The sequence below is a fragment of the Lampris incognitus genome, chromosome 7 (assembly GCF_029633865.1).
Source record: "Lampris incognitus isolate fLamInc1 chromosome 7, fLamInc1.hap2, whole genome shotgun sequence".
NCBI lineage: Eukaryota > Metazoa > Chordata > Actinopteri > Lampriformes > Lampridae > Lampris > Lampris incognitus.
Window position 1 is genome coordinate 34,112,906 of NC_079217.1, and position 25,754 is coordinate 34,138,659.

The following is a 25,754-nucleotide window of genomic DNA, read 5'->3' on the forward strand; positions in this document are numbered from 1 at the left end:
TTTTATTCAATCAACAACTGAACTTACTAATGTCAAGAAGTCTGTGGCTACTGTTTTTTTATTTATGTATTTATCTGTTTGTTTGTTTGTTTGTTTGTTTGTTTTGTGGACTCAAAATACTACATAGCTTGATGAGAACGAAAGGGTGACAGACAATTATTGACCCTAATGGTACATGGACTGCATTTATATAGAGCTTTTCTAGTCGACTGACCACTCAAAGCACTTTACAGTAGACGCCTCACATACACACACACACACACACACACACACACACACACACACACACACACACACACACACACACACACACACACACACATTCGGATGGTTGCCATGCCAGTTAGGAGTTCAGTGTCTTGCTCAAGGACATTTCGCGCGCTCTCTGGAGGAGTTGGGGATGACTAGACCACCAACTCTAGCTCCTGAGACATGTAAACTACATTAAAACTCAAAAGGAATAAGGAAAACCTAACAATGCTGTCCTTCAGCGACTTTATATGCACGTGTTTACTGCTGATATTCACACGTCTGTGTCTGTTAATGCATCTGATAACTATGAGGCACTCTTTCTCAGGCCTTCCCCTCTATCCACACTCCACCCCTTCTGCCCCACCATAGGCCTCCCCTTTGCCCAACAAAGGAGTCACTTTAATGAGCAGGGGGAGCAAACAGTGTTCACCTCTCTGGATCTCCATGGATATATCCATTCAGCCATGCTAAGACAGTACAAAGACAAATGCTAACTTTGTCTCAGGTACAGTTGTTTTGATCTAGCATTTCTCATTTTATAAGTTGAACATAAATAGGTTGGCTTAGATAATTTCTTATCATCAGCCCAGCAACTAGTATGACAAATTTAAAAACAAATACAGTACAGCATTACCAGATTTATGTCTATTTGAACTTGCAACACAGTGAGCACAGAACAGACTGAGCAGTTTAGTAACTTATTTTGGGCTTGTGACAAAAGCAACTAGTCCAGGCACAGCGGTCATATACACTCAACACTTCACTCAAAGTTCAGTTTTTTGGGCCCTCCAATACAGTATTTAGTGCTGCACAGTGTGTGTGTGTGTGTGTGTGTGTGTGTGTGTGTGTGTGTGTGTGTGTGTGTGTATATATATATATATATATATATATATACACATACACACACACACACACACACACACACACACACACTGAAGTTAAACAGCACAATATATTTCTGTGCTGTTTCACTTCAGTGTGCCTGCCTCGTATACACATCATTGTGTGGTCGATTGAATGTATGTGTTTTACCAGTCATTCAGACAGGCAGGCAATGTCTATTAGTCTGTCTGTTCCTCCTAATCTGCCTTCTGCCTGCAGCACCCGCATGTTGCCAGGGGAGATAAGTAATGCAGATATTGTTGCTGAGAGAGAGTGGGGGAGAAAGAGAGAGAGAGCGAGAGAGAGAATGGACAAGCATGAACGGTGAAATGAAAAGGAATAAAAGTACACGAGAAGAGAAACAGAACATAGAAAAAGAGGAGCGATTACAAAGGACAAAGAGAGAGCAAGGATTAGCATAATGACGGGGAGAACCAGATCAGACATGAGAGATGGGAAGGAGAACAGAAGAGGGACACACGGCCAGGCAGAGCCAGGCGCTTGTCTCTTGTATGGCCTCGCCCGTGTCCTTGTTCTTGTCTGCTCTCTGCAGGGAATTTGTATGATTGAACAAGCCATCAGGACCACAGGATACCACTCAAAACCAGCAATGAGCTGCAATTACGTCTTCTGTAAATCACAGTATGGATGTGGGCCCACACCTCTGACATACAATAGTGATGCTGGATGAAACGAAAACATGATAAGAATGATAACTTTGTCATCAGTTCCCATAGTATTGTTTAACTAATTGTACAAAGGTCAGGAATCCAACTCCACCTATAAAGTCAACTCTAATAAGAAAAGGAAACGAACAAATTTTAGGTGCATAATTTTTCTAGAAATGCAGTAATGGCAAGCACTCTACATATTAAGTGAAGGTTTTGGTTTTTTTTTATTATTAATGTGCCAAACGTTTCTAACTAGAGAAGGAGTAGATGAGTTCCTTTGGGGGTCCCTGGACTCTATGTGTAAACATACACACGAGTAACTTGCAAATGTACTCACTAACACATACATGTGTACACACACACACACTCATTTCCAAAGCAGTATATCTGTATAACCAAAGTGAGAGCTGTGTCCGCATTCTTGGCACAAAGTCAAACACGTTTTCGGTGGGTGTCGGACTCCGCCAAGGTTGTCCCTTGTCTCCAATTCTGTTTGTGATATTCATGGACAGGATCTCAAGGCACAGCCAAGGTGAGGAGTGTGTCCGTTTTGGGAACCTCAGAATTGCATCTCTGCTCTTTGCAGATGATGTGGTTTTGTTGACTTCATCAGAACAGGACCTCCAGTGCGCACTGGAGTGGTTTGCAGCTGAGTGTGAAATGGCTGGGATGAGAGTCAGCACCTCCAAATCTGAGGCCATGGTTCTTTACCGGAAAATCATGGATTGCTCCCTCCGGGTTGGAGATGAGTTGTTGCCTCAAGTGAAGGAGTTCAAGAATCTCAGGGTCTTGTTCACGAGTGAGGGTAGGATGGAGCAGGACATAGACAGGCAGATTGGTACAGCATCAGCAGTAATGCGGATGTTGTACCAGACCATTGTGATGAAGAGGGAGCTGAGCCAGAAGGCAAAGCTCTTAATTTACCAGTCAGTCTTCGTTCCAATCCTCACCTATGATCATGAGCTTTGGGTAGTGACCAAAAGGGTGAGATTGCGGATACAAGCAGCTGAAATGAGTTTCCTCCGTAGGGTGTCTGGACTCAGCCTTAGAGATAGGGTGAGGAGCTCGGACATCTGGAGGGAGCGCGGAGTAGAGCTGCTGCTCCTTCATGTCAAAAGGAGCCAGTTGAGGTGGTTCGGGCATCTGATTCGGGTGCCTCCTGGGCGCCTTCCTTTAGAGGTTTACCAGGCACAGCCAACTGGGAGGAGACCCCGGGGTAGACCCAGAGTTTGCTGAAGGGACTACATGTCCAATCTGGCCTGGTAACACCTTGGGATCCCCCAAGAGGAGCTGGAGGGCGTTGCTGGGGAGAGGGGCTTCTGGAGTGCCCTACTTAGTTTGCTGCCACCGCGACCCGACCCCAGAGAATTGGCTTATGATGAATGAATGAATGTATATCTCACAGCTATAGATAGAAGAGGACACTTCTGTCATTCTCGCTATCAGGTGTTGACTCTGCAAGACCAGCCACAGTACCCGTATCAGCTTACAATGACTCTAACTGGTAAAACATTAACTGAGAGATAGTTTCATTCTCTCTCCGACTTTCAGTAGACAGTAGAAGGAGTGGTAGTTTATAGTCTTACCTAAGCTCGGGTAAAATTTTCCTGCTGCCAAAATGTAGGGTTTTATGAGTTATTGCCATTGTAAAAATGTCATCATAATGACTCAAAACACCAGTTAAACATCAGGACAATTTAATGGTAAGGCATTAATTTCCCTTTTCCCTTTGTTTTGTGTTATTTAGAGCTGTTGCATGAACATTGTCCTCTTTGGTGTGTTTCTGTACTGTATTGTCCCATCTCCCATGTCTGAAATACAGAAATGCCAAAATATTTTAGTGACTGCAGAAGCATTAATATCATTGACTTCTATTCAAATTTGACAAGATGTGAATTCTTTGTACTGATACGTATACTATTTACAAATGTGTACTGTAGGTTTACATTTCAGACAGTCTGCAACAAATGTTTGATGCAATGCAATAAAAATTTTAGTGTTTGTATGAATGTGTGTGTGTGTGCGTGCGTGCGTGCGTGCGTGCGTGAATGTGTATGTGTGTGTGTGTGTGTGTGTGTGTGTGTGTGTGTGTGTGTGTGTGTTGGTTTGCTTTATGAAAACACCACAGGCTTCCTATTGTGAGGACAAGAACTCTGGCTCAAACATAATAACATAATCACACAGGCAGACACAAAATTTACCCTTATAAACCCTACAATGCATTATGTTACAAAGAGAAAACGGGCATTTTATGAATGCGTTCGAGGTTGCATGCACCCGTGTGCTTGTGTGTGTGTGTGTGTGTGTGTGTGGGTGTGTGTGTGTGTGTGTGACCCAATGAGGAAGTGGTTGCATATCGCATTTTAAACATGTGGGTGTGCGAGGCTACTGGCCTTCCCTGACCCCCCTCTCTCTACCACCCATGATAAAATTACCCAGAGCATCAAGCCAACTGCTGTGAAATTTTTCTTTTTTCTTTTTTTTTTTTTTAATTAGTTTTCAGTTTGCAAATCAGAACATTATACAGTGGATAACAATTATATAAAAACACAGCAAACATTTTCTACCCTGTTTTCCCTCCCCTCGCCCCATCCATATCAACTGATTACAGACATAAAAAGAAGGGAAAAAAACAACACAAAATTATAATAATAAAATAAAATAAAAACCACCCTGCTCCCTCAGAGCAGGTTACCAACATTAACATCATGTCTTAAGAAGTACGTAAAAGGTGTCCAGATATCATCAAAAACATTTTGCTTACATCTAACAATAAACTATGTTATCTTTTCCATGGACATGTTTGGTGCTATTTCTTTAATCCACATTCCACTTCTTGGCCCATCAACATTTTTCCAATTAAGAGCAATTATGGGTTTAGCTTGTGATATACACATGTCTACAAAACTTAGCTTTTTACTTTGTAAATGTGGGTTGGTCGGATATATACCCAGAATAAAAAGCTTATGATCCAGTGGTCATTTCTTTGATAAAATGTAATTAATCATATTAATAATACCCTTTTTTTCATTCTTCTTTTTCTGTTTGTTAGTTGTTTGTTTTTTCTAGTTCCTGTAATGAAGAAAATACCCAGAAATAAAAAGTTAAAAAAAATCCTGCCAAAAAGATTTCACTTTCACACATTCCCATCTACAGTGGTACAGTGTCCCTCTTGCCTCATTCCACTTGGTACAGGTATCAGGAATGTTATCATTAGGGTCCGCGGTGGTGTAGCGGTCTAAGCATCGGCTTTGTGTCGATGCAGTTACCCACTGGGGACTGGGGTTCGCGCCCCGGTCTCGTCAGATCTGACTATGTCCGGACTCGACAAAGCAGCAATAATTGGCAACGCTGTCTTCGGGCGGGGGGTGGGGTCGGCTTGTGTTCGTCACATGAATGCGTCTCTGTGTGTGTGGGCCAAAGCAGTGGTTCGTCCTGGATTCACCTTGTCACGAAAGTGGCGAGGCGTCTCCTTCGAGACTGCCGGCCGGAGAGATGCAGTTGGCGAACGCATGCAGTACGAGGGTGACTGTTTGAACTAAAATAGGGATCGATTGGCCACTAAATTGGGAGAAATCAGAAATATTTTTTAAAAAAAAAAGGAATCTTATCATTAAACTTATGCAATTTAACAGGAGTTATGTATGTCCGCATCAGCCATTTATACTGTGTAAGTTTCAGGGTACTGTTGACTGTCTGCCTCTGAGCCCTCTTACATGCCTCACCCCAGTCTTCTAAGGATATGTCCTCATCTACTATATCTTCCTTCCGTAGTCTCAGTTTAGATTCTGAGGTTTCATCAGACCCAGATACAAACAAGTCAAACAAAGATGAAATTAAACCTTTATGATTGCTTCCTCTATTTGAGAAAATAGCAGGTATCTCTAATGAATGGTTTTGAGACACAGATATATAAAGCTCCTAAGTTGAAGATATCTGGAAAAAAAATATTCTTTGGGATGTCATATTTGGTTGATGTGAAAACTCTTTCTACCAAGGAATGAGCTTCAAATTTCAGCACTAGAACTTTGCAGGAAGCCTCCAGGAGTGTGCATCAAGTTTAAATAAAAATCGTGGCTCATAGTCAACTCACTTCACTGGTATGTGGTGTCAATGGAATTTTCCAGGCACTGAACCTTAGTTCCACTGAAGTAATTCCTTTGTGTTTCCTTTGTTTCAGTCTGCAGAGTTCTTCGATATGCTGGAGAGGATGCAGGTAAGAAGTGTTTACTCACTAATCTGTCTGTCTGTCTGTCTGTCTCTCTCTCTCTCTCTCTCTCTCTCTCTCTCTCTCTCTCTCTCTCTCTCTCTCTCTCTCTCTCTCTCTCTCTCTCTCTCTCTCTCTATCTATCTATCTATCTCTGCACCTATACCCCCCCGTTAATATAGTTCTCCCACAACACACATCTCCATCCATCTCTTGCATCCCTATTAATTCCCTCTCTCCCCACTATCACTTGGTATCCCTTCATCTCTCATCTATTCACATGCTCTCTGACCCCAGCCACCATGATTTGGTACCACAGGGTAGAAGTTGCATACTATGTAGCAGGATGTCACAGCATGTATCAGAAGATAGCTAATGTTAGAACATTGCATTCATTTTCCAGTGCGTGTGTGTGTGTGTGTGTGTGTGTGTCTGTGTGTCTGTGTGTGTCTGTGTGTATGAGTTTGTCTCCATCAACTCCTCTTTCTCATTTTTTCCTCTGACTGTCACTACCGTAACGTTTCTATATAGACAACGGAGGATGGGCAGGAAACACAGGCTGATATCTAAATTGGCGCAGCACGGACTGCAGGGTTCAATCTGTTGTTTTGATTGGATAATGGTCGGGCTTGAGGCTAAAAGACAACCACTGGAAGGGAGCGGCTTGCCATGGCTATATTCTCCTCCTTTCAACGCACAGCATTGATTTCTCTAAGAAAAATTACTGTCCCTTGGTGACTGCCTTGGGCCGCTGTGTGCAAAGGCTTTTAGACAGGCAGGGGTCAGATGCGGGATATAAAAGCAGAGAGAGTGCAGGGTGGCAGTGGAAATGGTAGAAAAAAGAAAGGATTTACATACATGGCTCCAAATAAAATGAAATGCATTATCCTTGAAGAGTTGGCTGATTGCACTACTAAAAATTATTCAAAAAAAAAAACGACACATAAGCAATGCAACCTTTCCAATTGTGCACACCTTTGTTTTATTTTATGCTCCATGATCTTCTTGTTATTCATGAGTAGACTGACCTTTCTGTCACCCAGCTGAACAGGCAAGGTTGCATAGATTAAAAACAGTGGATGTGAAGCGGCCCAACACAATGGGTGTTGAGTTTGCTGGAGAGAAGACAAGGAAGTTTAGTCTAGAAAATTAATTTTATGCTCAGGCTTTAGAGAAGGCAAAGCAGTGAACTGCCCCAAAAGCAATGGTGACCAGACCTATGACGATGGAATCACACACACAAACCAGACTTTACTGCCAGTCTGTCTAACTCAATGGTTTGAAGCCCCCCCCCCTTTAGTTTTTCTTTATGATCAATCCTTCTCTTTTGTTGAGTGTCCCGACCCCCCCCCCATGACTATAACAGCTGTTTTAATAGTGTCAGCATACTTAACTATGCCGCACTCAAACCAACAATGCCTGATTCTTGGCCTGGTTGGTGGCGATGGTAGTGGTGTATGCATGTACTTGTATTTTTGTTTGTTTTTGTTTTTTTTTGGGGGGGGGGGTTGTTTGTTTTTTTTCCCCTTTTTTTTCTCCCCAATTGTACCTGGCCAATCACCCGACTTTGTGAGCCGTCCCGGTCGCTGCTCCACCCCCTCTGCTGAGCCGGGGAGAGCAGACATGTGGAGTCGCCAGCCGCTTCTTTCCCCCTGACAGGGAGGAGTTTCATCAGGGGGACATAGCGCGTGGGAGGATCACCCTATTCCCCCCCCCCCCCCCGAACAGGCGCCCCGACCAACCAGAGGAGTCGCTAGTGCAGCGACCAGGACACATACCCACATTCGGCTTCCCACCCGCAGACACGGCCAATTGTGTCTGTAGGGATGCCCAACCAAGCCGGAGATAACACGGGGATTCGAACTGGCGATCCCCGTGTTGGTAGGCAACGGAATAGACCGCTATGCTACCCGGACACCCATTGTACTTGTGTGTTTGTGTGAATGCGCACTGCCTTTAGAACTTTGTGTGTGCATCAGCCTATGAACACAGAAAGAAGTGCAAGAAATAGAGAGAAATAGTGTTCATCTGTGCCTGTTCAGTATTCTGAATGCCAACATCCATCTTAATTTACACTCCCTACTTGCATGCTTAGTCATCCAGACAAGTTATTCCAGTTGCCCTGTAAATGGCCCCTTTGCTCTTTGGGACTGTTTACACCTGGCACTAGCATGCGTCTTCATGTTAGTGCCAGGTGATTCAATCACAGGTGGACAGCTCTAAGTACAGGTTTGAATGCACCCAATGCGTCTTGAGATGCAATCGCTCAGGCCACATTTGGAGGGGGCCTGGGACACATTTGTCTACATCGCATTTGAAGTGTAAATGTACATGTATCCCAGGCTGCATTGAAGGACTGCCTAGTCAACTGACGTCCTCTGTGTAGGCCGGTGTGTCTCCTTTCAGAGCGTGTGACTGTGTTTTGCCAAGGACACGGCTTCACTGCGGCGTATAAGGGACGGGTTGTTAGTTTGACACACCTGAGGCTGATCACTAATCAGCCTCCCCAACTGCTCTCCCATGAGCCACGCCCCCCTCTCTCCGTTTGCAGCCGAGGCTAAGCCACGCCCTCATACCGCAGTGGCATGCGTGTTTATTTGCATATACAGCAGGGAAGTGAGATCAGAGCACAAGTGGTCACTGGAGACACATGTGGAGACGTACTGACGTACTTAGAGCTGTGTACCCAAGACGGCACATTAATGCCAGGTGTAAACAGCCTCTTTGTTGTCTACCAGATCACCCTGCTCCTCTCTGCATATATGTTCAAGGCTAAACAGCTAGTGTGCCTCTACATATGCCAGTTATCCACAGCCCATCAATGTTGTGCAACAACTTGGGTGTTTTTCAAATGGCAACAATCCCAGTGTTCCCAGAGGAAGTGAAAGTTACAGAGAGAGAGGATTCAAAGTTGAGCTGCAAACATACAAGATAGCTTTAGAAGTGAAAAAAAAAGAAAAGCTGTACCTTTTGACCCTTGTGCTGTTTCATCTTCATGCTTCGTATGGACCCTAATCAGGTACCTAGAACCGAGGACACAAAGAGATGCAAGGTTTGATACATACATTTGTTCTTTGTTCAGCTATAGTGGAGTGTGTATGGTGTATTCTTTGTGAATGCTGTTTAATTCATTCCTTTGCATGTAGTATGCTATAATTTGGTTCATCATGCCTTTTGATATGTGCTGCACTCCTTTTACTTGTAGGTCTCCCTGCACCCCTGCAAACACACAAATCTCTTAGGGCTTTTGGACGTCACAATCATTTGTGCACTGATCTGATCGATTTAGAGGTCGAAAAAGACCCCCACCTGTCAATCGATGCTTACTAGCTTGCCAGTATGTGGAGTCCCACTGCCATAGAATTTAAATGACTGGCTGCCCATATTGCTGTGCTGTGTAGGCCAGACACGGGCCTCAGCAGCATTAGAGGGGACACACTGGAGCCTTGTTATACACACAGACTAGCAAGCAAGCACAGACTCGTAGCAGCTTTTTAACCCCAGGGGCTAAAGGAATCAAAATAGACCTGTGTCATGGCTCTGACATCACCAAAGGGTGACACACCTTCATTGATGTTCGCTGATGACTGTGCATTTCAGGTTGTTGCATCATTCCCCATGAGTATATCTGGCAGAAAAAATAGTGTTGCTGTGTTGTTCCTGTGTATGTACTAATGCTTGCTGCTGTCATTGTAAAAGCCAGATAAGTCATGTTGAATTGGGTAGGTCATTTTTACTATTATTCATGTGTGTGTGTGTTTGTGTGTGTGTGTGTGTGTGTGTGTGTGTGTGTGTGTGTGTGTGTTTGTGTGTGTGCTATTCTATATTTTACAGGATGACTACATCCCTTACCCGCGGATAGAAGATGTGAGTCATTTCTTGCTCCCATGATACACTCAAAACAAACTCGCACACATATCCCTTTTATGTACAACATTAGTCCACATTTATTTGATTTGACACAACAGAGATTTAAAGCTGAACTATTTTGTGTAAATTAGTTTCTTAAATTTATTTTCTCCAGCCTCTGTTGGCTCATCTTCAAGTTGTTGATAATTTTTAGGAAGCTATAGTGTAGCAGTAGTTTTGTCTACCTCTTTCAATGTCTGCCTTTTCATACTTTACCTCTTCTGCCTTACACTCCGACCCATTTCCCACACACACACACACACACACACACACACACACACACACTGCCATCATTCCCACCCTATCCTCAAACCTCAGGTCCTGGAGAAGGGTAGTCCGTACCCCCAGGTGATCCTGCCCCAGTTTGGTGGTTACTGGATCGAGGATGTGGAAGCACCGACAGGGACACCCACCTCATCAGAATCTAGTTTCTGCGAAGAAGAGTATGGAGGAGGGGGTATGAGTCCCACTGGAAGCCACGGCTACCGCTTAGAGTGCAACAGCACCGCCCGCGCCTACCGCAAAAACTTCCTAGGCATGGTGAGCGAGCAATAAAAAGTCAGTTTCCCAGTTTGTCTGCATATGTGGAATGGAATCTATGTTGTTTTTCCTCCATTTTATCCGTCTTTCTCTTCTTTCTCTCCTTTTCCCCCCTCTATCTAGGAGCATATGAACTACTACTGTACAGGGAGCAGTATAGGTAATCTTATCATGTCTCTGAAACATGAGGAGGCGGAGGGACAGGAGTTCCTTCGAATCATGCTCAGGTACTTTAAAGAAAACAATGTGTATCATCAATGGCACAGACCTAATTTAATATGTTACATGTTTGCCAGTTGACAGATAGATTTCAAAGTATTAGGGCCAATTGCTGATGTTCCAGTTGCAGCAAATTCAGAGGGGCAGCCCAGGAACCGCCATGGCCAGGATGCAAACCCGGATCTCCCGCACCACGAGCGACAATGTTAACCAGTTGACTAAAAGGTCCGACTCGTTAGCCAAGGGCTAGGGAGTCTATTTATCCGTGCACGTTACACTACCCCCCTCCTTTGGGAAGTGCGTCCCTGCGCTTCAGCATACATGCTCCCTCGTGCCTCTGGGCGCACACTCTTCCGATGGCCTCACGGTCTCACCATCCCACTTCTGACACCAATGTAGCCGCACCTAATATTTTCCTACAATTCATGCATCACTTACCTCAAAGCTTAAATATTCTTTTGAAACTGCTATTTTTCCTTTCATCTATATCTCCTGTCCATCGAGGAGATTTACATAGTGAAATCTTTGGGGAATGACACTGTTTACCTATAATAACTTGGTCACTGTGCTTTACAAGTAGGCTGGGCACATTTGGTACTCGTATCCATTCCACAGGACTTACTTATTAGGAAAAAGTGAGAATGTCTTGAGCAGAGTTCCTCGTGTGATGTCTTAGGTCGAGAATTAAGACGGTCCATGACAGGATCTCTCTGGCAGGCCTCAGCCTGCTGCCCAGTGTACCTCAGATAGCCAAGGTAAGATAGTACCGCTGGAGATACACAATTGACGATTCAATTCCTACACTCTCGAAATGCTATTTAATAAGAACAGATGTTTCCTGCTACTGTTATTGTTGTTATTATCATTATTTCCTTCCATATGAACAGTTTTAAGATGAGATGTAGATTGACTAAAACCAGCAGTGACTCAAGCCTTGATTTCCATCAGTCAAATTCAAATCTAAATGTTTTTGCAGCTTCTGTGTGATGACGCCACAGGGCTGAAGTTCAACCCAGTCCTGTACCCCAGGGTGAGTCGTTCCCTCTTGTCTTTTCTAGTACATTTCCTCTACTATTGTCTGTTGGTGTACAGTTGTCCAAGCCAGTTCGCCCCATCTGTTCAAGCTGAGCCGTGGCACCTTCTCCCGTCTCAGTGTCAGGTATTGCTGAGGCACAGGGGAGCTTATCTGGGCCATTTCCAGATATCATGTGACTGATTCTTGCATCTTCTTTCCTGGCACAACCTCATTAATGTGTCAATACATTTTGCTGACTCAGTAAATGATCCAGACGGTTTCTTTGAAGTGTGAGGCATTTGTTGGAAAGGATTAACTGAAGCTGCAATCTGTGTGGTAAATTATAATTGTGTTGGAGCCATCGCCGTTTTCCTGTAGAACTTTCTTTCTTGACTTCTTCCTTGACACACTCAGCAGAACGGCTGATGTCATTAAAGAAAACAAAGTGCCCACCTCCCTGCAATCCACCTCTAATAAAAAGTCTCAAGGTGGCCTGATTGTTTAGCATCTGTTCCCTGTGTGTCAACATCATAAAAACGGCTTATGCCAAAATTAGATATCCCCCAGTTGAAAAGGAAGGAAATTGTTTCTGATATCAAACTGAGGCAGTTCCTTAGATTGTGGATTATCTAAAGACCTTTGCCATTGAAACGGGTGAGATTTTCAACCTAACGCCATCTTTGTTTTGAGAAAATTCTTTGATGAAATTCAGAAAGTGAAACTTAGCCGACAGTTACATGGAGCACTTTTGAATTGGACCCTTTTAAAGTTGAGCTAGTATGCCCTCCGCGCTCTCCAGGCCCAGCTGAGACTGCAATGGAGTGTGGAGGGCAGGTAGGAACCATCTTCTGCTCGGTTTGTCTCATGGCAACCCTGCAGGACTGTGACCCGAGAGATAGAGCAACCAATGAGACACAGTTACGATGAGGACACAAACTGTGTTTGTTTTTGTTTTGTTTTTTTTGTTAATGATATACAGGGCTCCCAGTTGATAGTGGCTTATGACGAACATGAGGTGAACAACACTTTCAAGTTCGGAGTCGTCTACCAGAAGTTTGGACAGGTGAGAGGATTATGGGAAATGGTTCTCCCCCAGGGTTATGCAGCAATGTCTCCATAACCCCCCCCCCTTTTTCCATTTTTTTCCTGCCATTTTGTCACCCTGTGCAACATCTATTTCTTCTCCATTCCTACCCACTCCTCCCTCTCTCCAAACAAGACCATTTAAATCATCTAGTTTCAAGTCTCTCCGTGCTTGTTTCCAGGTTTCTATTAACATTTTCTTACCCTGCTGGCAGATATTATGGCTTGTTTCAAGAAAGTGTGCTTGTTTCACTACAATAGGACTCGGTTGAAGACGTCTTCTCTAAAGAAACAAAGATTATCAAAGATTATCTCGAATCAAGTTTCCTTGTTTAAAGATTTATTTTCCTGTTTGGTTAAAAATTGTTCATAACAAGTATTATAATCATGAAACAAGTGCATTTCTTTTGCAACAAGCAGTACTATGTATCTACCAGCGGAGAAAGAAACTTTTTCCTAGCAATCTCTATAAAGAAGCGTTAGGAGACTTAAAACAGGATGAAATAACTTGACAAGCTTATCTTTTTGGCAGTACTCTAGTACTACATTCCTTCCTCTGTCTCTTCTATCAATGCATATTGAATAAATTGTTTGCTTCTCAAGGAAATATATTTCTTCCTTTAGCTGAACTCTTAACCGTAACACCCCTGCCTGATTACTTCATTCACTGTCTCAGCATTAAAGACTGGCTTTGGCCGAATCAAACTGCACACGTCTCTCTCTCTCTCTCTCTCTCTCTCTCTCTCTCTCTCTCTCTCTCTCTCTCTCTCTCTCTCTCTCTCTCTCTCTCTCTCTCTCTCTCTATACTGATGCAGGAAAAAAGTTTAATACACTGCAGTACAGGCCTGTTTCGTGCGTGGCGCACTCATCAGCTGCTAATGCAGGGAGGTGTGCACATTAGCAGCTGATGAGTGTGCGACGCACAAAACAGGCCTGTACTGCAGTGTATTGAACTTTTATTCCTGTATCAGTATTGATATTCCGCTCCTCATTAGTTGAGCACTTATAACAACACCATTGACGGTTTCGGAAACAAACACTGTATATATCTCAGTGTTGTAGTACTTGAGTCCAGGAGTCCAACTCGAGTCCTGATTTTCAGGACTCGTGATTCGACTTGGACTTGAGCACTGATGACTCGGACTTGGACTCGAGCATTGACTGCATTCGAACTCGGAAGTTGGAGATGAGGACTCGGACTTCAATTCAATTCAATTCAATTTATTGTCATTAAAAACAATGTGCAGGCACATATTAAAAATTAAATGAGGGCTGTGGCTTCACCAAACAGTGCAAGACAGACACAGACAAACACAGCAAATGCAGTATAAGATATACACACATGAAGACCAAAAGCTAAAATAAGTTAAAAAAGAGCAAGAGTACAAAATATTTAAAATTATCTACAGACATTCAGTGGGTGGCCAGGTTCAGGTGGACAACAGCTTGTGGAAAGAAGCTGTTTTTGAGCCTGGTAGTGCAGGCTCTGAGGCTCCTGTAACGCCTCCCAGAGCGCAGGGGGGAGAACAGTCCATGGTCGGGGTGGGTGGGATCTCTGCTGATGCTGAGGCCCCTTCGAAGGCAGCATTTGTGATAAATGTCTTTTATGGCTGGGAGCTGGGTACCGGTGATATGCTGGGCTGCCTTGACGACCCGCTGCAGACTTGTTAATTGATAAAGAGACTGTTTTTTTGTAATAAGCCCTAATAATTTGCCATACAATATTGATTGCTATATTAATACCGTAACATTATTTAATTTCATGCGAGGGCAGGCACATGTGTTCCGCTTACATACGGGTTCACGTGCATACCATCATGTTCAGTAACAGTTAGTGCTAAGATGCCTAAAGACATGCCCCGACTCAGACTCAACCTTGATGACTCGGACTCAGGTAATGGGGACTTGACTCGGACTCTTCTTTGGTGACTCGGACTTGGACTTGGACTCGAACACTGGGGACTCGAGACTGTTCTTGGACTCGAGGTTTAGTGACTCGACTACAACACTGATAGATAAATAGCTCTTTTTTTGGAAACCGTCAATGGTGTTGATAAAAGTGCTCAGCAAATGAGGAGTGGAATATTAAGATAGATTTAGTAAAAAAAAAACTTTACTCAAAGCAGTACAAGCCTGTTTCGTGTGCCACGCACTCATCAGCTGCCAAGTTGGATATCTGTTGGCTATGTTGCCCTTTGTCATGGGGCGTGACGCAAGACAACGTAATATTTATTGACTGTGTGTTCTTCTTTGTTGAATCACACACACACATATATGAGAGAGAGAGAGAGAGAGCACTGCAACCCTGTTAATGCTGCTTCTGCCCAACTGTAAAAGTACATTTCTAGCACTGTTTTATCACTTTAATTTATAGCTTTTTTTAACGCTTAACTCGAAGCACCTTTTTTTTATTGTATGCTTGTTTTATATATTTGTATGATATATATTTGTTTTGTGTATTCAAATGTTGCTTTCACAGACTGCTGCTTAACGAAATGTCATTGTACTTATTAGAATGACAGTAAAGAGTCTTGACTTGCCCTTTTCCTCCTCCGACCCTCTCCGACTCATCCCTGCCCCCCGCCCTACATGACCCATCACCCCCTTTGCTCAGACATCTGAGGAGGAGCTGTTTGGCAACAATGAGGAGACCCCAGCCTTCAGGGAGTTCCTCAGCATCCTGGGAGAAAACATTGACCTTCAGGATTTTAAGGGGTGAATGACTCGAATCAAAGTCAGTTGAATAGAATAGAATAGAAAATACTGAATGCATTCAGAAAAAGACTTCAAATCCTCAGGTACAAAGACCAAAAAGATTGCTCCACAGGAAATAGAGTGCCATTACAAGAGTAAAACAGAAGCTGATTTAAAAGAATTATTCAATTATCCTCGGTGCAACGTCTCCTGCTGTTTCGGTTTTACTCTGCTGTCTGGATAAAATCTGGAAGAGGAAATGCTGCATGGACAAGTAATCAGAGCTTTTTATAGTTTCTTTATTGGCCTGAATTGCTTTTTATATTGTATTATGTTACTGTGTTAAAGATATGCCTGACTATTTTGGCAAATGCAATACTGTGACCTAAAACGTCTTTTTCGGCCAGCATTGAGCTGGTTCATCAGAAAATGGAAGAACATATGAACTTAAACCACTGAATCTAAACTATCTTACAGCTAATAGCCATTACCAGCAGAATGAAACCAGTTTTGTAATGTGTTAATGTTCTGGTAGGTTTCGCGGCGGGCTGGACGTGTCCCATGGACAGACAGGATCTGAGTCTGTCTTCACTGTCTTCAGGCAGCGAGAGATCATGTTCCACGTCTCAACCAAGTTACCCTTCACTGAGGGGGACATCCAGCAGGTATTCTGATGTATCTTAAAGCTTCAGTCCCGCTTAATGCATGACTCACTCACACAGCTGTAACTAGATGTGCAGAGTTTTCTCTAACAATCACGTGGCTCCAAGATGTTAAGATGAAACTGATGAGGTTTGTGGGTATTGACCAAACATGATGGTATCTTGACTGAGAAAATGTTTTCATTATAAATTATCACAGATAAATGATTAAAAAAAAAAAAGTGCAACATAGAGGAGACATTTGCAAAAATCCATACAGGCACATTATCTCATTTGTAATGCAATGCATCTAGAGTACAATATACTCTTTTACAGTGAAAGATTATTTTCATTGATTGAATTAAAAAAAATAGAAAGAAGAAATTTAATGAATAAACCTCTGAGAGAGTGATGCATTCAGTGGATTTAAGTGTGACTGCTATCTAACTTACAAGTGAGTGTGGGATGTTGCTTACTCCTCCTCTGCTTAGTCTCTCCTCTACATCACGAGCCATTGGAGTAAATTATTGAAAAAGAAAGAGTTTTATTACAGAGGAATATTTCTCCTCCGTTTCCACAGCTCCAAAGGAAGAGGCACATAGGAAATGATATTGTGGCAGCAGTTTTCCAGGAGGAGGCCACACCCTTTGTGCCGGACATGATCGCCTCAAACTTCCTGCATGCATACGTGTTGGTGCAAGTTGAGAACCCCTGCACAGAGAACACAACGTACAAGGTACAAAGCAGGCCAGTTCACCTTAAAGAGGTTCTACTAACTCGCCCTACTAACTGCACTACACCTGGCTCAACTCGTACTTGCAAGTAATTTTTTTTTTAATCTTAAGTTACATTTATCTTAAGTTGCTTTGGGTACAAATGGATAGTTTTTCTTGTATCACAATTTATCCACTGCGAAGCAGATGACAAAAACTCTATGGTTTTCATGTTGACTGATTGGTTGTCCAACTTATCTTTCCATCGTTGTACTGCCTCGCTGGCAAACCTTTACTGATGTGATGCCAAGCAAGCTACTGTAGAGGAGCTCAAGCAGGAGTCGTGACAACTTTCTCTGTCGGCTACACAACGTGCACCATTTATTCCTTCACCATTACAACAACAACAAAAACCCGCGCAGCGAAAGTGTATCACTGTAAACCAAGAAAACAGCAGCTGTAAACAAACGTTCCTACTAGCTCAATAAGGGGAATTATGTAGCCCCATAACCACTACACACGTCCCCCCAGAATTCGCCTTAATATGAAAAGTCAGTGTGGCGAGGGGGGCGGATCTCTCTGCCCCAACGGCTCCGCTGAACAGGAGCTGGGGGCTGGTTAACCGCAGGCAAAGCAGCAGAGTCCTCACAGCTGGACCGGGGAAAGGGAGGGGCTGGGGAAGCAGCTGGCGGCTCACTGGGGGAGGGGGGCAGGGCCAGGGGGCGCCCCCGCTGAGGGGGCAGGGCAAGACCAACAGGGCGGTCTAAGTCCAGGTGAGCAGGCTTGAGGCGGTCCACAGAAACCCGCTCCAGCCTGCTGCCAACCTCCACCACAAAGTGCTTATCTCCAGTGTCCCGTACCCGAAATGGGCCGTCATAGGGTGGCTGCAGGGGACCGCGGTGCACGTCGTGACGGATGAAAACATACTCCGCCGACCGCAGCTCCGTGGGGACATAGGACTGAGAGCCGCCATGCTGAGAAGTGGGGACCGGTGCAAAAGCCCTGGCTTCCTCCTGCAGCGCAATCCGTTGGCAGCTGGTGGACCAGGGAGCTGTGGCGGTGGGAAGGAAATCCCCCGGGACCCGAAGTGGCTGTCCGTAGACCAGTTCGGCGGTTGAGGTCCTCCTTGGGGGCCGTCCTGAGCCCAAGCATGACCTAAGGCAGTTTGTCGACCCAGTGGTCGTCCTTGAGGGTAGCCCGCAAGCGAGGGAACCTCTCGAGCAATCCATTCGCTTGAGGGTGATACGCTGTGGTGCGATGGAGCCTCACCCCTAAACCCACGGCGATCTCCTCCCAGAGCGCGGACGTGAATTGCGGCCCTCTGTCCGAGGAGAGGTCAGATGGGGTGCCAAAGCGGGCGACCCAGGTTCCAATGAACGCTCGGGCAACCTCAGGTGCTGTTGTGGACAAAAGCGGGACGGCCTCTGGCCATCGCGTGGTCCTGTCGACCATGGTGAGCAGGTATGTGAAACCACGGAAGGGGGGTAGGGGGCCTACCAGGTCCACATTCACATGGTCGAACCTCCTCTCAGGTACCGTGAAAGGTATCGGGGGTGCTTTGACGTGCCGGAGCACTTTGGAGCGTTGGCACTCCACACAGGTGTCAGCCCAGTCCCTCACATTCTTTTTGAGTCCATGCCAGACAAACTTTGCCGCCACCAACCTCTGTGAAGGCTTTCTGCCAGGGTGAGACAGCCCATGGACTGCGTTGAAGACCCGCCGCCTCCAAGCAGTCGGAACGACGGAGCGGGGCTGACCCGTAGAGACATCGCACAAGAGCGTGGCACCGTCGTCGTCGAAAGCCACATCCTCCAACTGCAGCCCTGTGACGGCGGTCCTGCATGCCTGCACTCCTGGGTCGGCGGCCTGGTCAGCCGCCATCTGGCTGTAGTCGAGTCCCAAATGGGCGGCACCAGCGATGGTCCAGGAGAGACAGTCGGCGACCGGGTTGGACTTCCCAGCAACATGCCTCACATCGGTGGTAAACTCTGAGATGTAGGCCAACTGTCGCTGCTGGCGGGCTGACCACGGCTCTGCCACCTTGGCCATCGCGAACACCAGCGGTTTGTGATCAACAAAAGCCGTGAACTGACGGCCCTCCAGTAGGAAACGAAAGTGCCTAACAGCGAGGAAAAGGCCAAGCAGCTCATGATCAAAGGTGCTGTATTTGCGCTCTCTCAGGTTCAACTGCCTTCAGCCGGCAGTTGAACCTGCAGTATATTTGTTAGCGTTAAGCCCTTTCATCCAACACATCCACAAAGTCTTAAGTTTCCCTTAGACTCAGATTTGCAGCATGGCCCAAAGGTCACAGCTATGTTTTCACCTCCCATCTGAACAAATGTCTCATTTTAGTCCTAAAAATGTATACTTTAAGACAGCAATTCATTAATCATGTGTCTATTACTTTCTCATTTTAATTGTGTTTCAAAAATAAGCATCAGAGAACATACTGTGTATTATCATAGATATTAGGTGTTTTTTTGTTTTGTTTTGTTTTTTCCAATCTGTTGGATCCTGCCTCATGTTGAAGTTAATTCTCTCATTGGACGATCACAGACACAGCCAGAATTTATATTCATGTATTCAACTGAGCTGTGTAAGTAAGCTAGTGAGAAGCTAGCAAGCATTCACTCAAAACTCATGATGAAGGAGGAAAGTAAACGGCTGCTTCAAATGTGATTCACACAATATGTGTTGCAATTGTTAAATCAATATTCTGCGTTTTAATTGATCTAAATTGTATATTCTGAGGAAGGAGAATGGGGTAAGGGGTGTACTACTGCCAAAACCAGTTTTCTTAGGGTATTTTACAGGTTTCCACATGGGAATATGACATGGGTGATTTCAGCCCCTGTGGACCCACCACCTGTGGGGATGAGCATTGGGGTAGGGGGCAATGCAGGCAAAGGTCGGGGAGCGGGGCATGCCGACTTCTGGCATCGCAGACTGGTCCAGGAGGACCAACTGGGGGAAAACCCCAGGGTAGACCCAGAACTCACTGGAGGGACTACATGTCCATTCCGGCCTGGGAATACCTTGGGATCCCCCCAGGAGGAGCTGGAGAGCGTTGTTGGAGGAGAGGGACGTCTGGCATGCGCTACTGAGCCTGCTGCCACCGTGACCTGACCCAGAGAAGCGGCTGATGATGAGAGAAATTTCAGCCCCTTTGTTTGGAACGTGATGAGCCTTCCTGACTGTAATTTGTTTTGTGTCAACAGGTGTCTGTTACAGCGAGGGAGGATGTACCTGTTTTTGGACCCCCTCTCCCCAACCCGGCTGTTTTTAAGAAGGTGAGAGAATACATTTTTTTAAGAGATCAGTAATAAAGCAAAAGAGACACCTGTGAATTTGTATTTTCCTACTTCAAATTGGGCCGAGCTGATGCTGCTACTTTCACAGGGCAATAGAGAGATGGATAGGAAAGGCTGGAGAGGAACGAAAGACAAATTGGACTATTGAGGCTGATACTCAATGCTCAAACGATTTCAGAGTGTGCCTTCTACTGCTATAAGTAAATCCCCGATGAAAGTCACTCCTTTTTCTCTCCATATCCCTCTCCTCCATTCCATTCTCCTTTTCTTTCCTCCCACCTTTCCCCCCACCTCTCCATAACCTCTCTCTCTCTCTCTCTCTCTCTCTCTCTCTCTCTCTCTCTCTCTCTCTCTCTCTCTCTCTCTCTCTCTCTCTCTCTCTCTCTCTCTCTCTGTCTCTCTCTCTCTCTCTCTCTCTCTCTGCAGGGCCCTGAGTTTCGAGACTTCCTGCTGACAAAGCTGATCAATGCTGAAAACGCCTGCTACAAATCTGACAAATTTGCCAAACTAGAGGTGACTCTCTCTCGCTCTCTCACACACACACACAAGGGGAAACATGTACAGCTATGGCTTCAAAACACCTCAGCATGCCTTCAATTATTTTTCATTGTCCTCTCAATCATTTCCATCATCAGAGTCTAGATGACAAATGTCTGTCTCACTGTGTGTGTGTGTGTGTGTGTGTGTGTGTGTGTGTGTGTGTGTGTGTGTGCGCGCACAATCATATGACTGATTGTGTGTGTATTAAAGGGGCGAACGCGAGCTGCATTGTTGGATAATCTCCATGATGAGCTGCACCGACAGAGCCAAGCCACGCTGGGCCTGAGCCAGACGGGAGAGGAGGACAAGCTGGAGAATGGGGGGCACGGAGGTCTCCTGGAGTCATTCAAGGTGAACATGGACCCGGGGAAATAAAGAATACTAAATGTTTTTTTACTCATCTCTTGATTTTGTGATATTTGTAAAATCTGCTTCATTTTGACAGAGCTTTTCTTGGAGATTTTCGTGCTGTGGGGTCAACCAAATCGCATGCACTTGGGAGATAATAGGATATCTCCGCCCATGCTCTTTACTCAAGGCTCAGCTTTTTCGGTTTTTACCGATTTTCACCGAAAAATACCCAGATATTTAAACTGATTTTCACCCAAATTTTATGTTTCCACGCATCCAAAAGTTGTTCTTGTTCGTGTGAGGTTATGTAACAGTGTCCTTTTGTGGCGAAATTCGGCATGCTGGATGGCTTTGAAAAATAAAAACCGAGAACGCTGAGCCTTGTCTCTACTGTATAAAGGCTTTACTCAGAGTATTTTAACGTTAATGTGCAAGCCTGTTTGTCTTTAACCCCAAGACGACTATCACCTTATACTCATTGTCTCCATCTGTGTGTGTATATATTCATATGCATCGTTTTTATTTTCCTTCTTAATAATAATAATAATACATTTTATTTGTACAATGCTTTTCAAGGTACTCAAAGACACTTTACATATGTTAAAATAAGCATAAAAGCAACACACCAAAAAACAAAACAGACAACATTAATCACACATGAAAAGTAATTCTGAAGAGGTGAGTTTTGATTAATGATATGAATGTGAACAGATCGGTGTAGTCTCTGTTGTGTTTGGGGAGAGAGTTCTAGAGGGAGGGGGCAGCTGTGGAGAAGGCTCTACCACCCCAAGTCTGGTGCTTGGTCCTGTGTGATGGAGACAGGAGGTTGGCATCAGAGCAGTGGAGGCTGCGGGAAGGAGTATGATAGCGGAGCGGGTCGGTTAGGTAGGAGGGGTCCTGGTTATGGAGGGCTTTATGAGTGAGGAGAAGGACTTTGAATTGGACCCGTTCTGGGACAGGGAGCCAGTGGAGGTTCTGGAGGACAGGGGTGATGTGGTCATAGGGGCAGGAGTGGGTGGGCAGGTGGACAGCAGAGTTCTGGATGTATTGGAGTTTGTTTGGATGATGAGCTGTAGAGAATGCTGTTGCAGTAGTCAATTCTGGATTTGATGAAGACATGGATGAAGGTTCCAGTTGCAGAGAAGGAGAGGGGTGGGCAGAGACCAGCTCTGTTTTTTTAGATGGAAAAAGACAGTTCTGGTGATTTGATTGTCATGGTGTTCAAAGGAGAGGTTGCTGTCAAAAATGATTTCAAGGTTGCAGATGTGTGGGGAGGGGGACAGAGTGGAGTTATCGATGGTGAGGCAGAAGTTGAGAGTGGTTTTGGTAAGGGATTTGGGATCAATGATGATCGTGTCAGATTTATCACAATTTAGTTTGAGGAAGTTGACTTGCATCCATGATTTGATTTCAGTGAGGCAGTTGGTCACTGGAGTAAGTTGTACTGGTGATGGATATGTAGAGCTGGATGTCATCAGCGTAACAGTTGAAGTGGAGCCCATGACAACATATGATGTTACCAAGGGGGAGCATTAAAGGATGAAAAGGAGAGGACCTTAAATAATTTGCTGTCCCTCCCAAACTGTCTGTAAACCCTGAAAGGCCAATTAACTGCATTGCATGATTTATATTATGGTGTATGTGTGTATGTGTTTGTATTTCACATGTGTTCTCATTTGTAAATGTGTGCCCAGTTTTACCATGTTGTTCTCACCCTCCACAGGTATTATGGATGGCTGCTTCACACTGTCTGCAGTCAGTCACCAGGGCCTCAGTTTTCATTGTTGCTCTGGCTGTTATTGTATATTATCTGTCCATATTATTGTGAATGTGTCACAATAAGATTAACACAAAAATAATAAACGCTCATTCATATCATCTTATTTGTTGTGTTCATACTTTCAAGGAAGATAAAATGGTGCATGAAGCAGGGAGACTAGATATATCAGAATCAGATTATATACAAATATTGAAAAAATATATATATAAAATCAGAATGTTTTTAATAGAATTATTTTGTCATGTGCATTGCATGCACAAGAAATTTAGCTTGGTACAGAGAATAAGAATATTAAGTAAAAATAAGCATGAGAGAAACTATGATACATAATCACACACTCATCTATATATATATATATATATATATATGTGTGTGTGTGTGTGTGTGTCAGTGGGGGGCAGGGAGCTTACGGTTTGTTCTAAAATGTAGCTAATTTTTCCTTTTATCTAGGTTTTATTGGTTTAAATGTATAATCACGCAAGAAATAATCTAACGTAACTCTTGATACAAATCAAAGCAAGTGGAATCAGTTCATTGCTTTGATTTTATTACCTAAATTACTGAGCATAAAGACATCTTGTTACAAGTGGCCCAAGCACCACCTACTCTGGTCTATCTGGTTGTTATGTTGGTGAACTCTGACCTCTTCTGTTTATATAATGGAATAGCAACTGTGATTGTTTGCTTATTGAGAACTTTTTTTTTAACATTTCCTCTCCCCCTCATTTCACCTTTCCCCTTATCCATTTTCTTCCCTGCTATCCCTGTGTTTCTTCCTTTCCCTTTCCCTCTCCCGCTTTCTGCTCCCATATCTACTGTACCCTTCTACCGTGTCCAGAGGGCCATGCGTGTCAGGAGCCACTCAATGGAGACAATGGTGGGCTCTCATCGCCACAGGAGCCCCGGGGTCGGGGGAGGGGTCCCTGCCAGCACGAGTGGAGGGGGTCTGCCTCAGAGTGCCAGCGAATGCACCAAGAGCACCTTCACCGTGAGTGGTAATTTAGGGAGGGAAAGAGAAGGGAGCGATGGAGAGCCAGTGAAAGGCACCAGTACTTTAATTAGAGATAAGAGGAAGGAAGAGAAAAAAGACAGCAGGCTTACAGATAGGTAAGGTGATTGACAGAGAGAGACAGGGTTAGCCTATGTGGTGGAGGGCTGCCTCAGGTACCACTGTCTCTATTGAATGACGGAAGAGTGGGTTGGATAGACGTGAGCTAGGGAGAGAGAGAGAGCAGTAAAAAATTATGGATGGAGGACTCAAGGTTAGTTGTGGTGGGGAGGGGTTTGAAAATGAATGCAAGAGAAAGTAGTCTAGTCATAGCATACAACAAGAAGACCTTACTTTTATACCTGTATCTTTTTTTGCACTATTCATTTTGTCAGTTTTATTCTCAAATCACAATCATTCTTTAAAGTATATTATTTTTCCTAAACACAGATTATCTTATCAACCAATTATTTGAGGTTTACTAACTTTTAAAAGGCACCATTGTTTCTTCCCATGACGTGCTTTAATAATTTTGTAAGAGATGGTGCTGAGGTATTAACTGAAATGTCATTTAAATTCTGATGTTTAAAAAACTAATTGATCAAGATTATTTCAATTATAAGAAATAGTGAAATTCAGTTACTAGTGGTTGTGTCAGGAAGGGCATCCGACTTGAAATTTTGCCAAATCATTATGCAGATTGACAAGACTGCCATCGGTGCTGTGCCCTCACAGAGTACCAATGGAAACTAGCAAATCTGCTGTAGTGACCCCTGGGAAACAGGGAACAAGCGGAAAGAAGAAGAAGTGAAATTTAGTTTCTGTTCATTTTTTTCTGAGTTTGGTGATCATGAAGAATATGACATGCAGAGCTGATGCACAGGCAACAGCTCTGCATCTTGCAACATCTAGCCTGCTGCACACTATAGTTTCAAGAGTGAGATACGCAACAATGACAGTAACCACAGTCCATTGCACACACTGGTGTTTTCCAGTTTTTTTTTTTTTTTCAAAGTGCTACTGAAATAGATAACAAATGGGTTGTGGCTGAAAACCAAGAAGTTTGGTTTACATTCATAATGGTTGTAATTATTTGCTGAAATAGATGGTATTTTGATGGTATTTGACATTTTAGATGTCATTTAAGTTCAACAGTAGCTAATTTTTATGACGAAATTTCCATTGTCATTGTTAAAATAGATGAAAAAAAATCAAAATACATTTGACATTTCCAAAACCAACTTGAAATCGAACTGTACTCAAAAAAGAACCCACTAATAAGAGAACATATTTTGTACACCCAAAGTGATCCCATTCACAACATTGTCATTCTATAACCCAGACCCAGTCTAAGTTAATGCAAATCCTTCCCATAATGTAATGTCTAGATCTTCTCCAGATATGTCAAACACATTCAAATAGCTCCTCACAGCATCCGGTACCATTCTTTCCAACTTCCCATTTATTACAGCAGCGCAATTTATGACCATGGCAATAAATGCCAAAAACTGTTCTTGTCCATGTAGATATTCTGGTCAGCTGCTTTCCTTTTCTGATCCGGTTCTTTTTGCATTTCCCCCGTCTCATCATCTCTCTCCATTCTCTTAGCAGCTTCAGCGTATGACAATCTCATTTCTGCTCTCATCTTATTTACTTTCTTTTCTTTAATTCTTTTTGGACAGTGTGCTAATCCCATATCATGGATTCCCATGCAATGTAGAAACTTTGCTTGTTCTTTCTCAACTTTACCATCATCCACATTGCAGTTGTCCTTCCCACATCTCTCACATCTTCTGACTCCATTACATACTGCAGCAACATGTCCATATTGGGGATAATATGATAATGTAATGTAATATTGCTGGGTGATTTTAATATACACCTGGACAATGTCCACAATACTCTCACAAGGGATTTTACATTAAGCCTGGACAGTTTTGGATTACAGCAATATATCA

General features: G+C 43.9%; 1 protein-coding gene across 1 annotated transcript in view; it reads left to right on the top strand.

The window, feature by feature from the left end:
* Positions 1-25,754, top strand: part of LOC130116184 (rap1 GTPase-activating protein 2-like) — a 162,196-nt gene that overhangs the window by 124,528 nt on the left and 11,914 nt on the right. The window contains exons 4-17 of the mRNA XM_056284136.1: positions 5,986-6,021; positions 9,847-9,879; positions 10,240-10,461; positions 10,585-10,688; positions 11,357-11,435; positions 11,657-11,710; positions 12,675-12,758; positions 15,393-15,493; positions 16,008-16,137; positions 16,694-16,849; positions 20,045-20,116; positions 20,564-20,650; positions 20,888-21,028; positions 23,647-23,796. Coding sequence (XP_056140111.1) covers positions 5,986-6,021; positions 9,847-9,879; positions 10,240-10,461; positions 10,585-10,688; positions 11,357-11,435; positions 11,657-11,710; positions 12,675-12,758; positions 15,393-15,493; positions 16,008-16,137; positions 16,694-16,849; positions 20,045-20,116; positions 20,564-20,650; positions 20,888-21,028; positions 23,647-23,796 — 1,449 coding nt within the window. The remainder of the gene's footprint in view (positions 1-5,985; positions 6,022-9,846; positions 9,880-10,239; positions 10,462-10,584; positions 10,689-11,356; positions 11,436-11,656; positions 11,711-12,674; positions 12,759-15,392; positions 15,494-16,007; positions 16,138-16,693; positions 16,850-20,044; positions 20,117-20,563; positions 20,651-20,887; positions 21,029-23,646; positions 23,797-25,754) is intronic.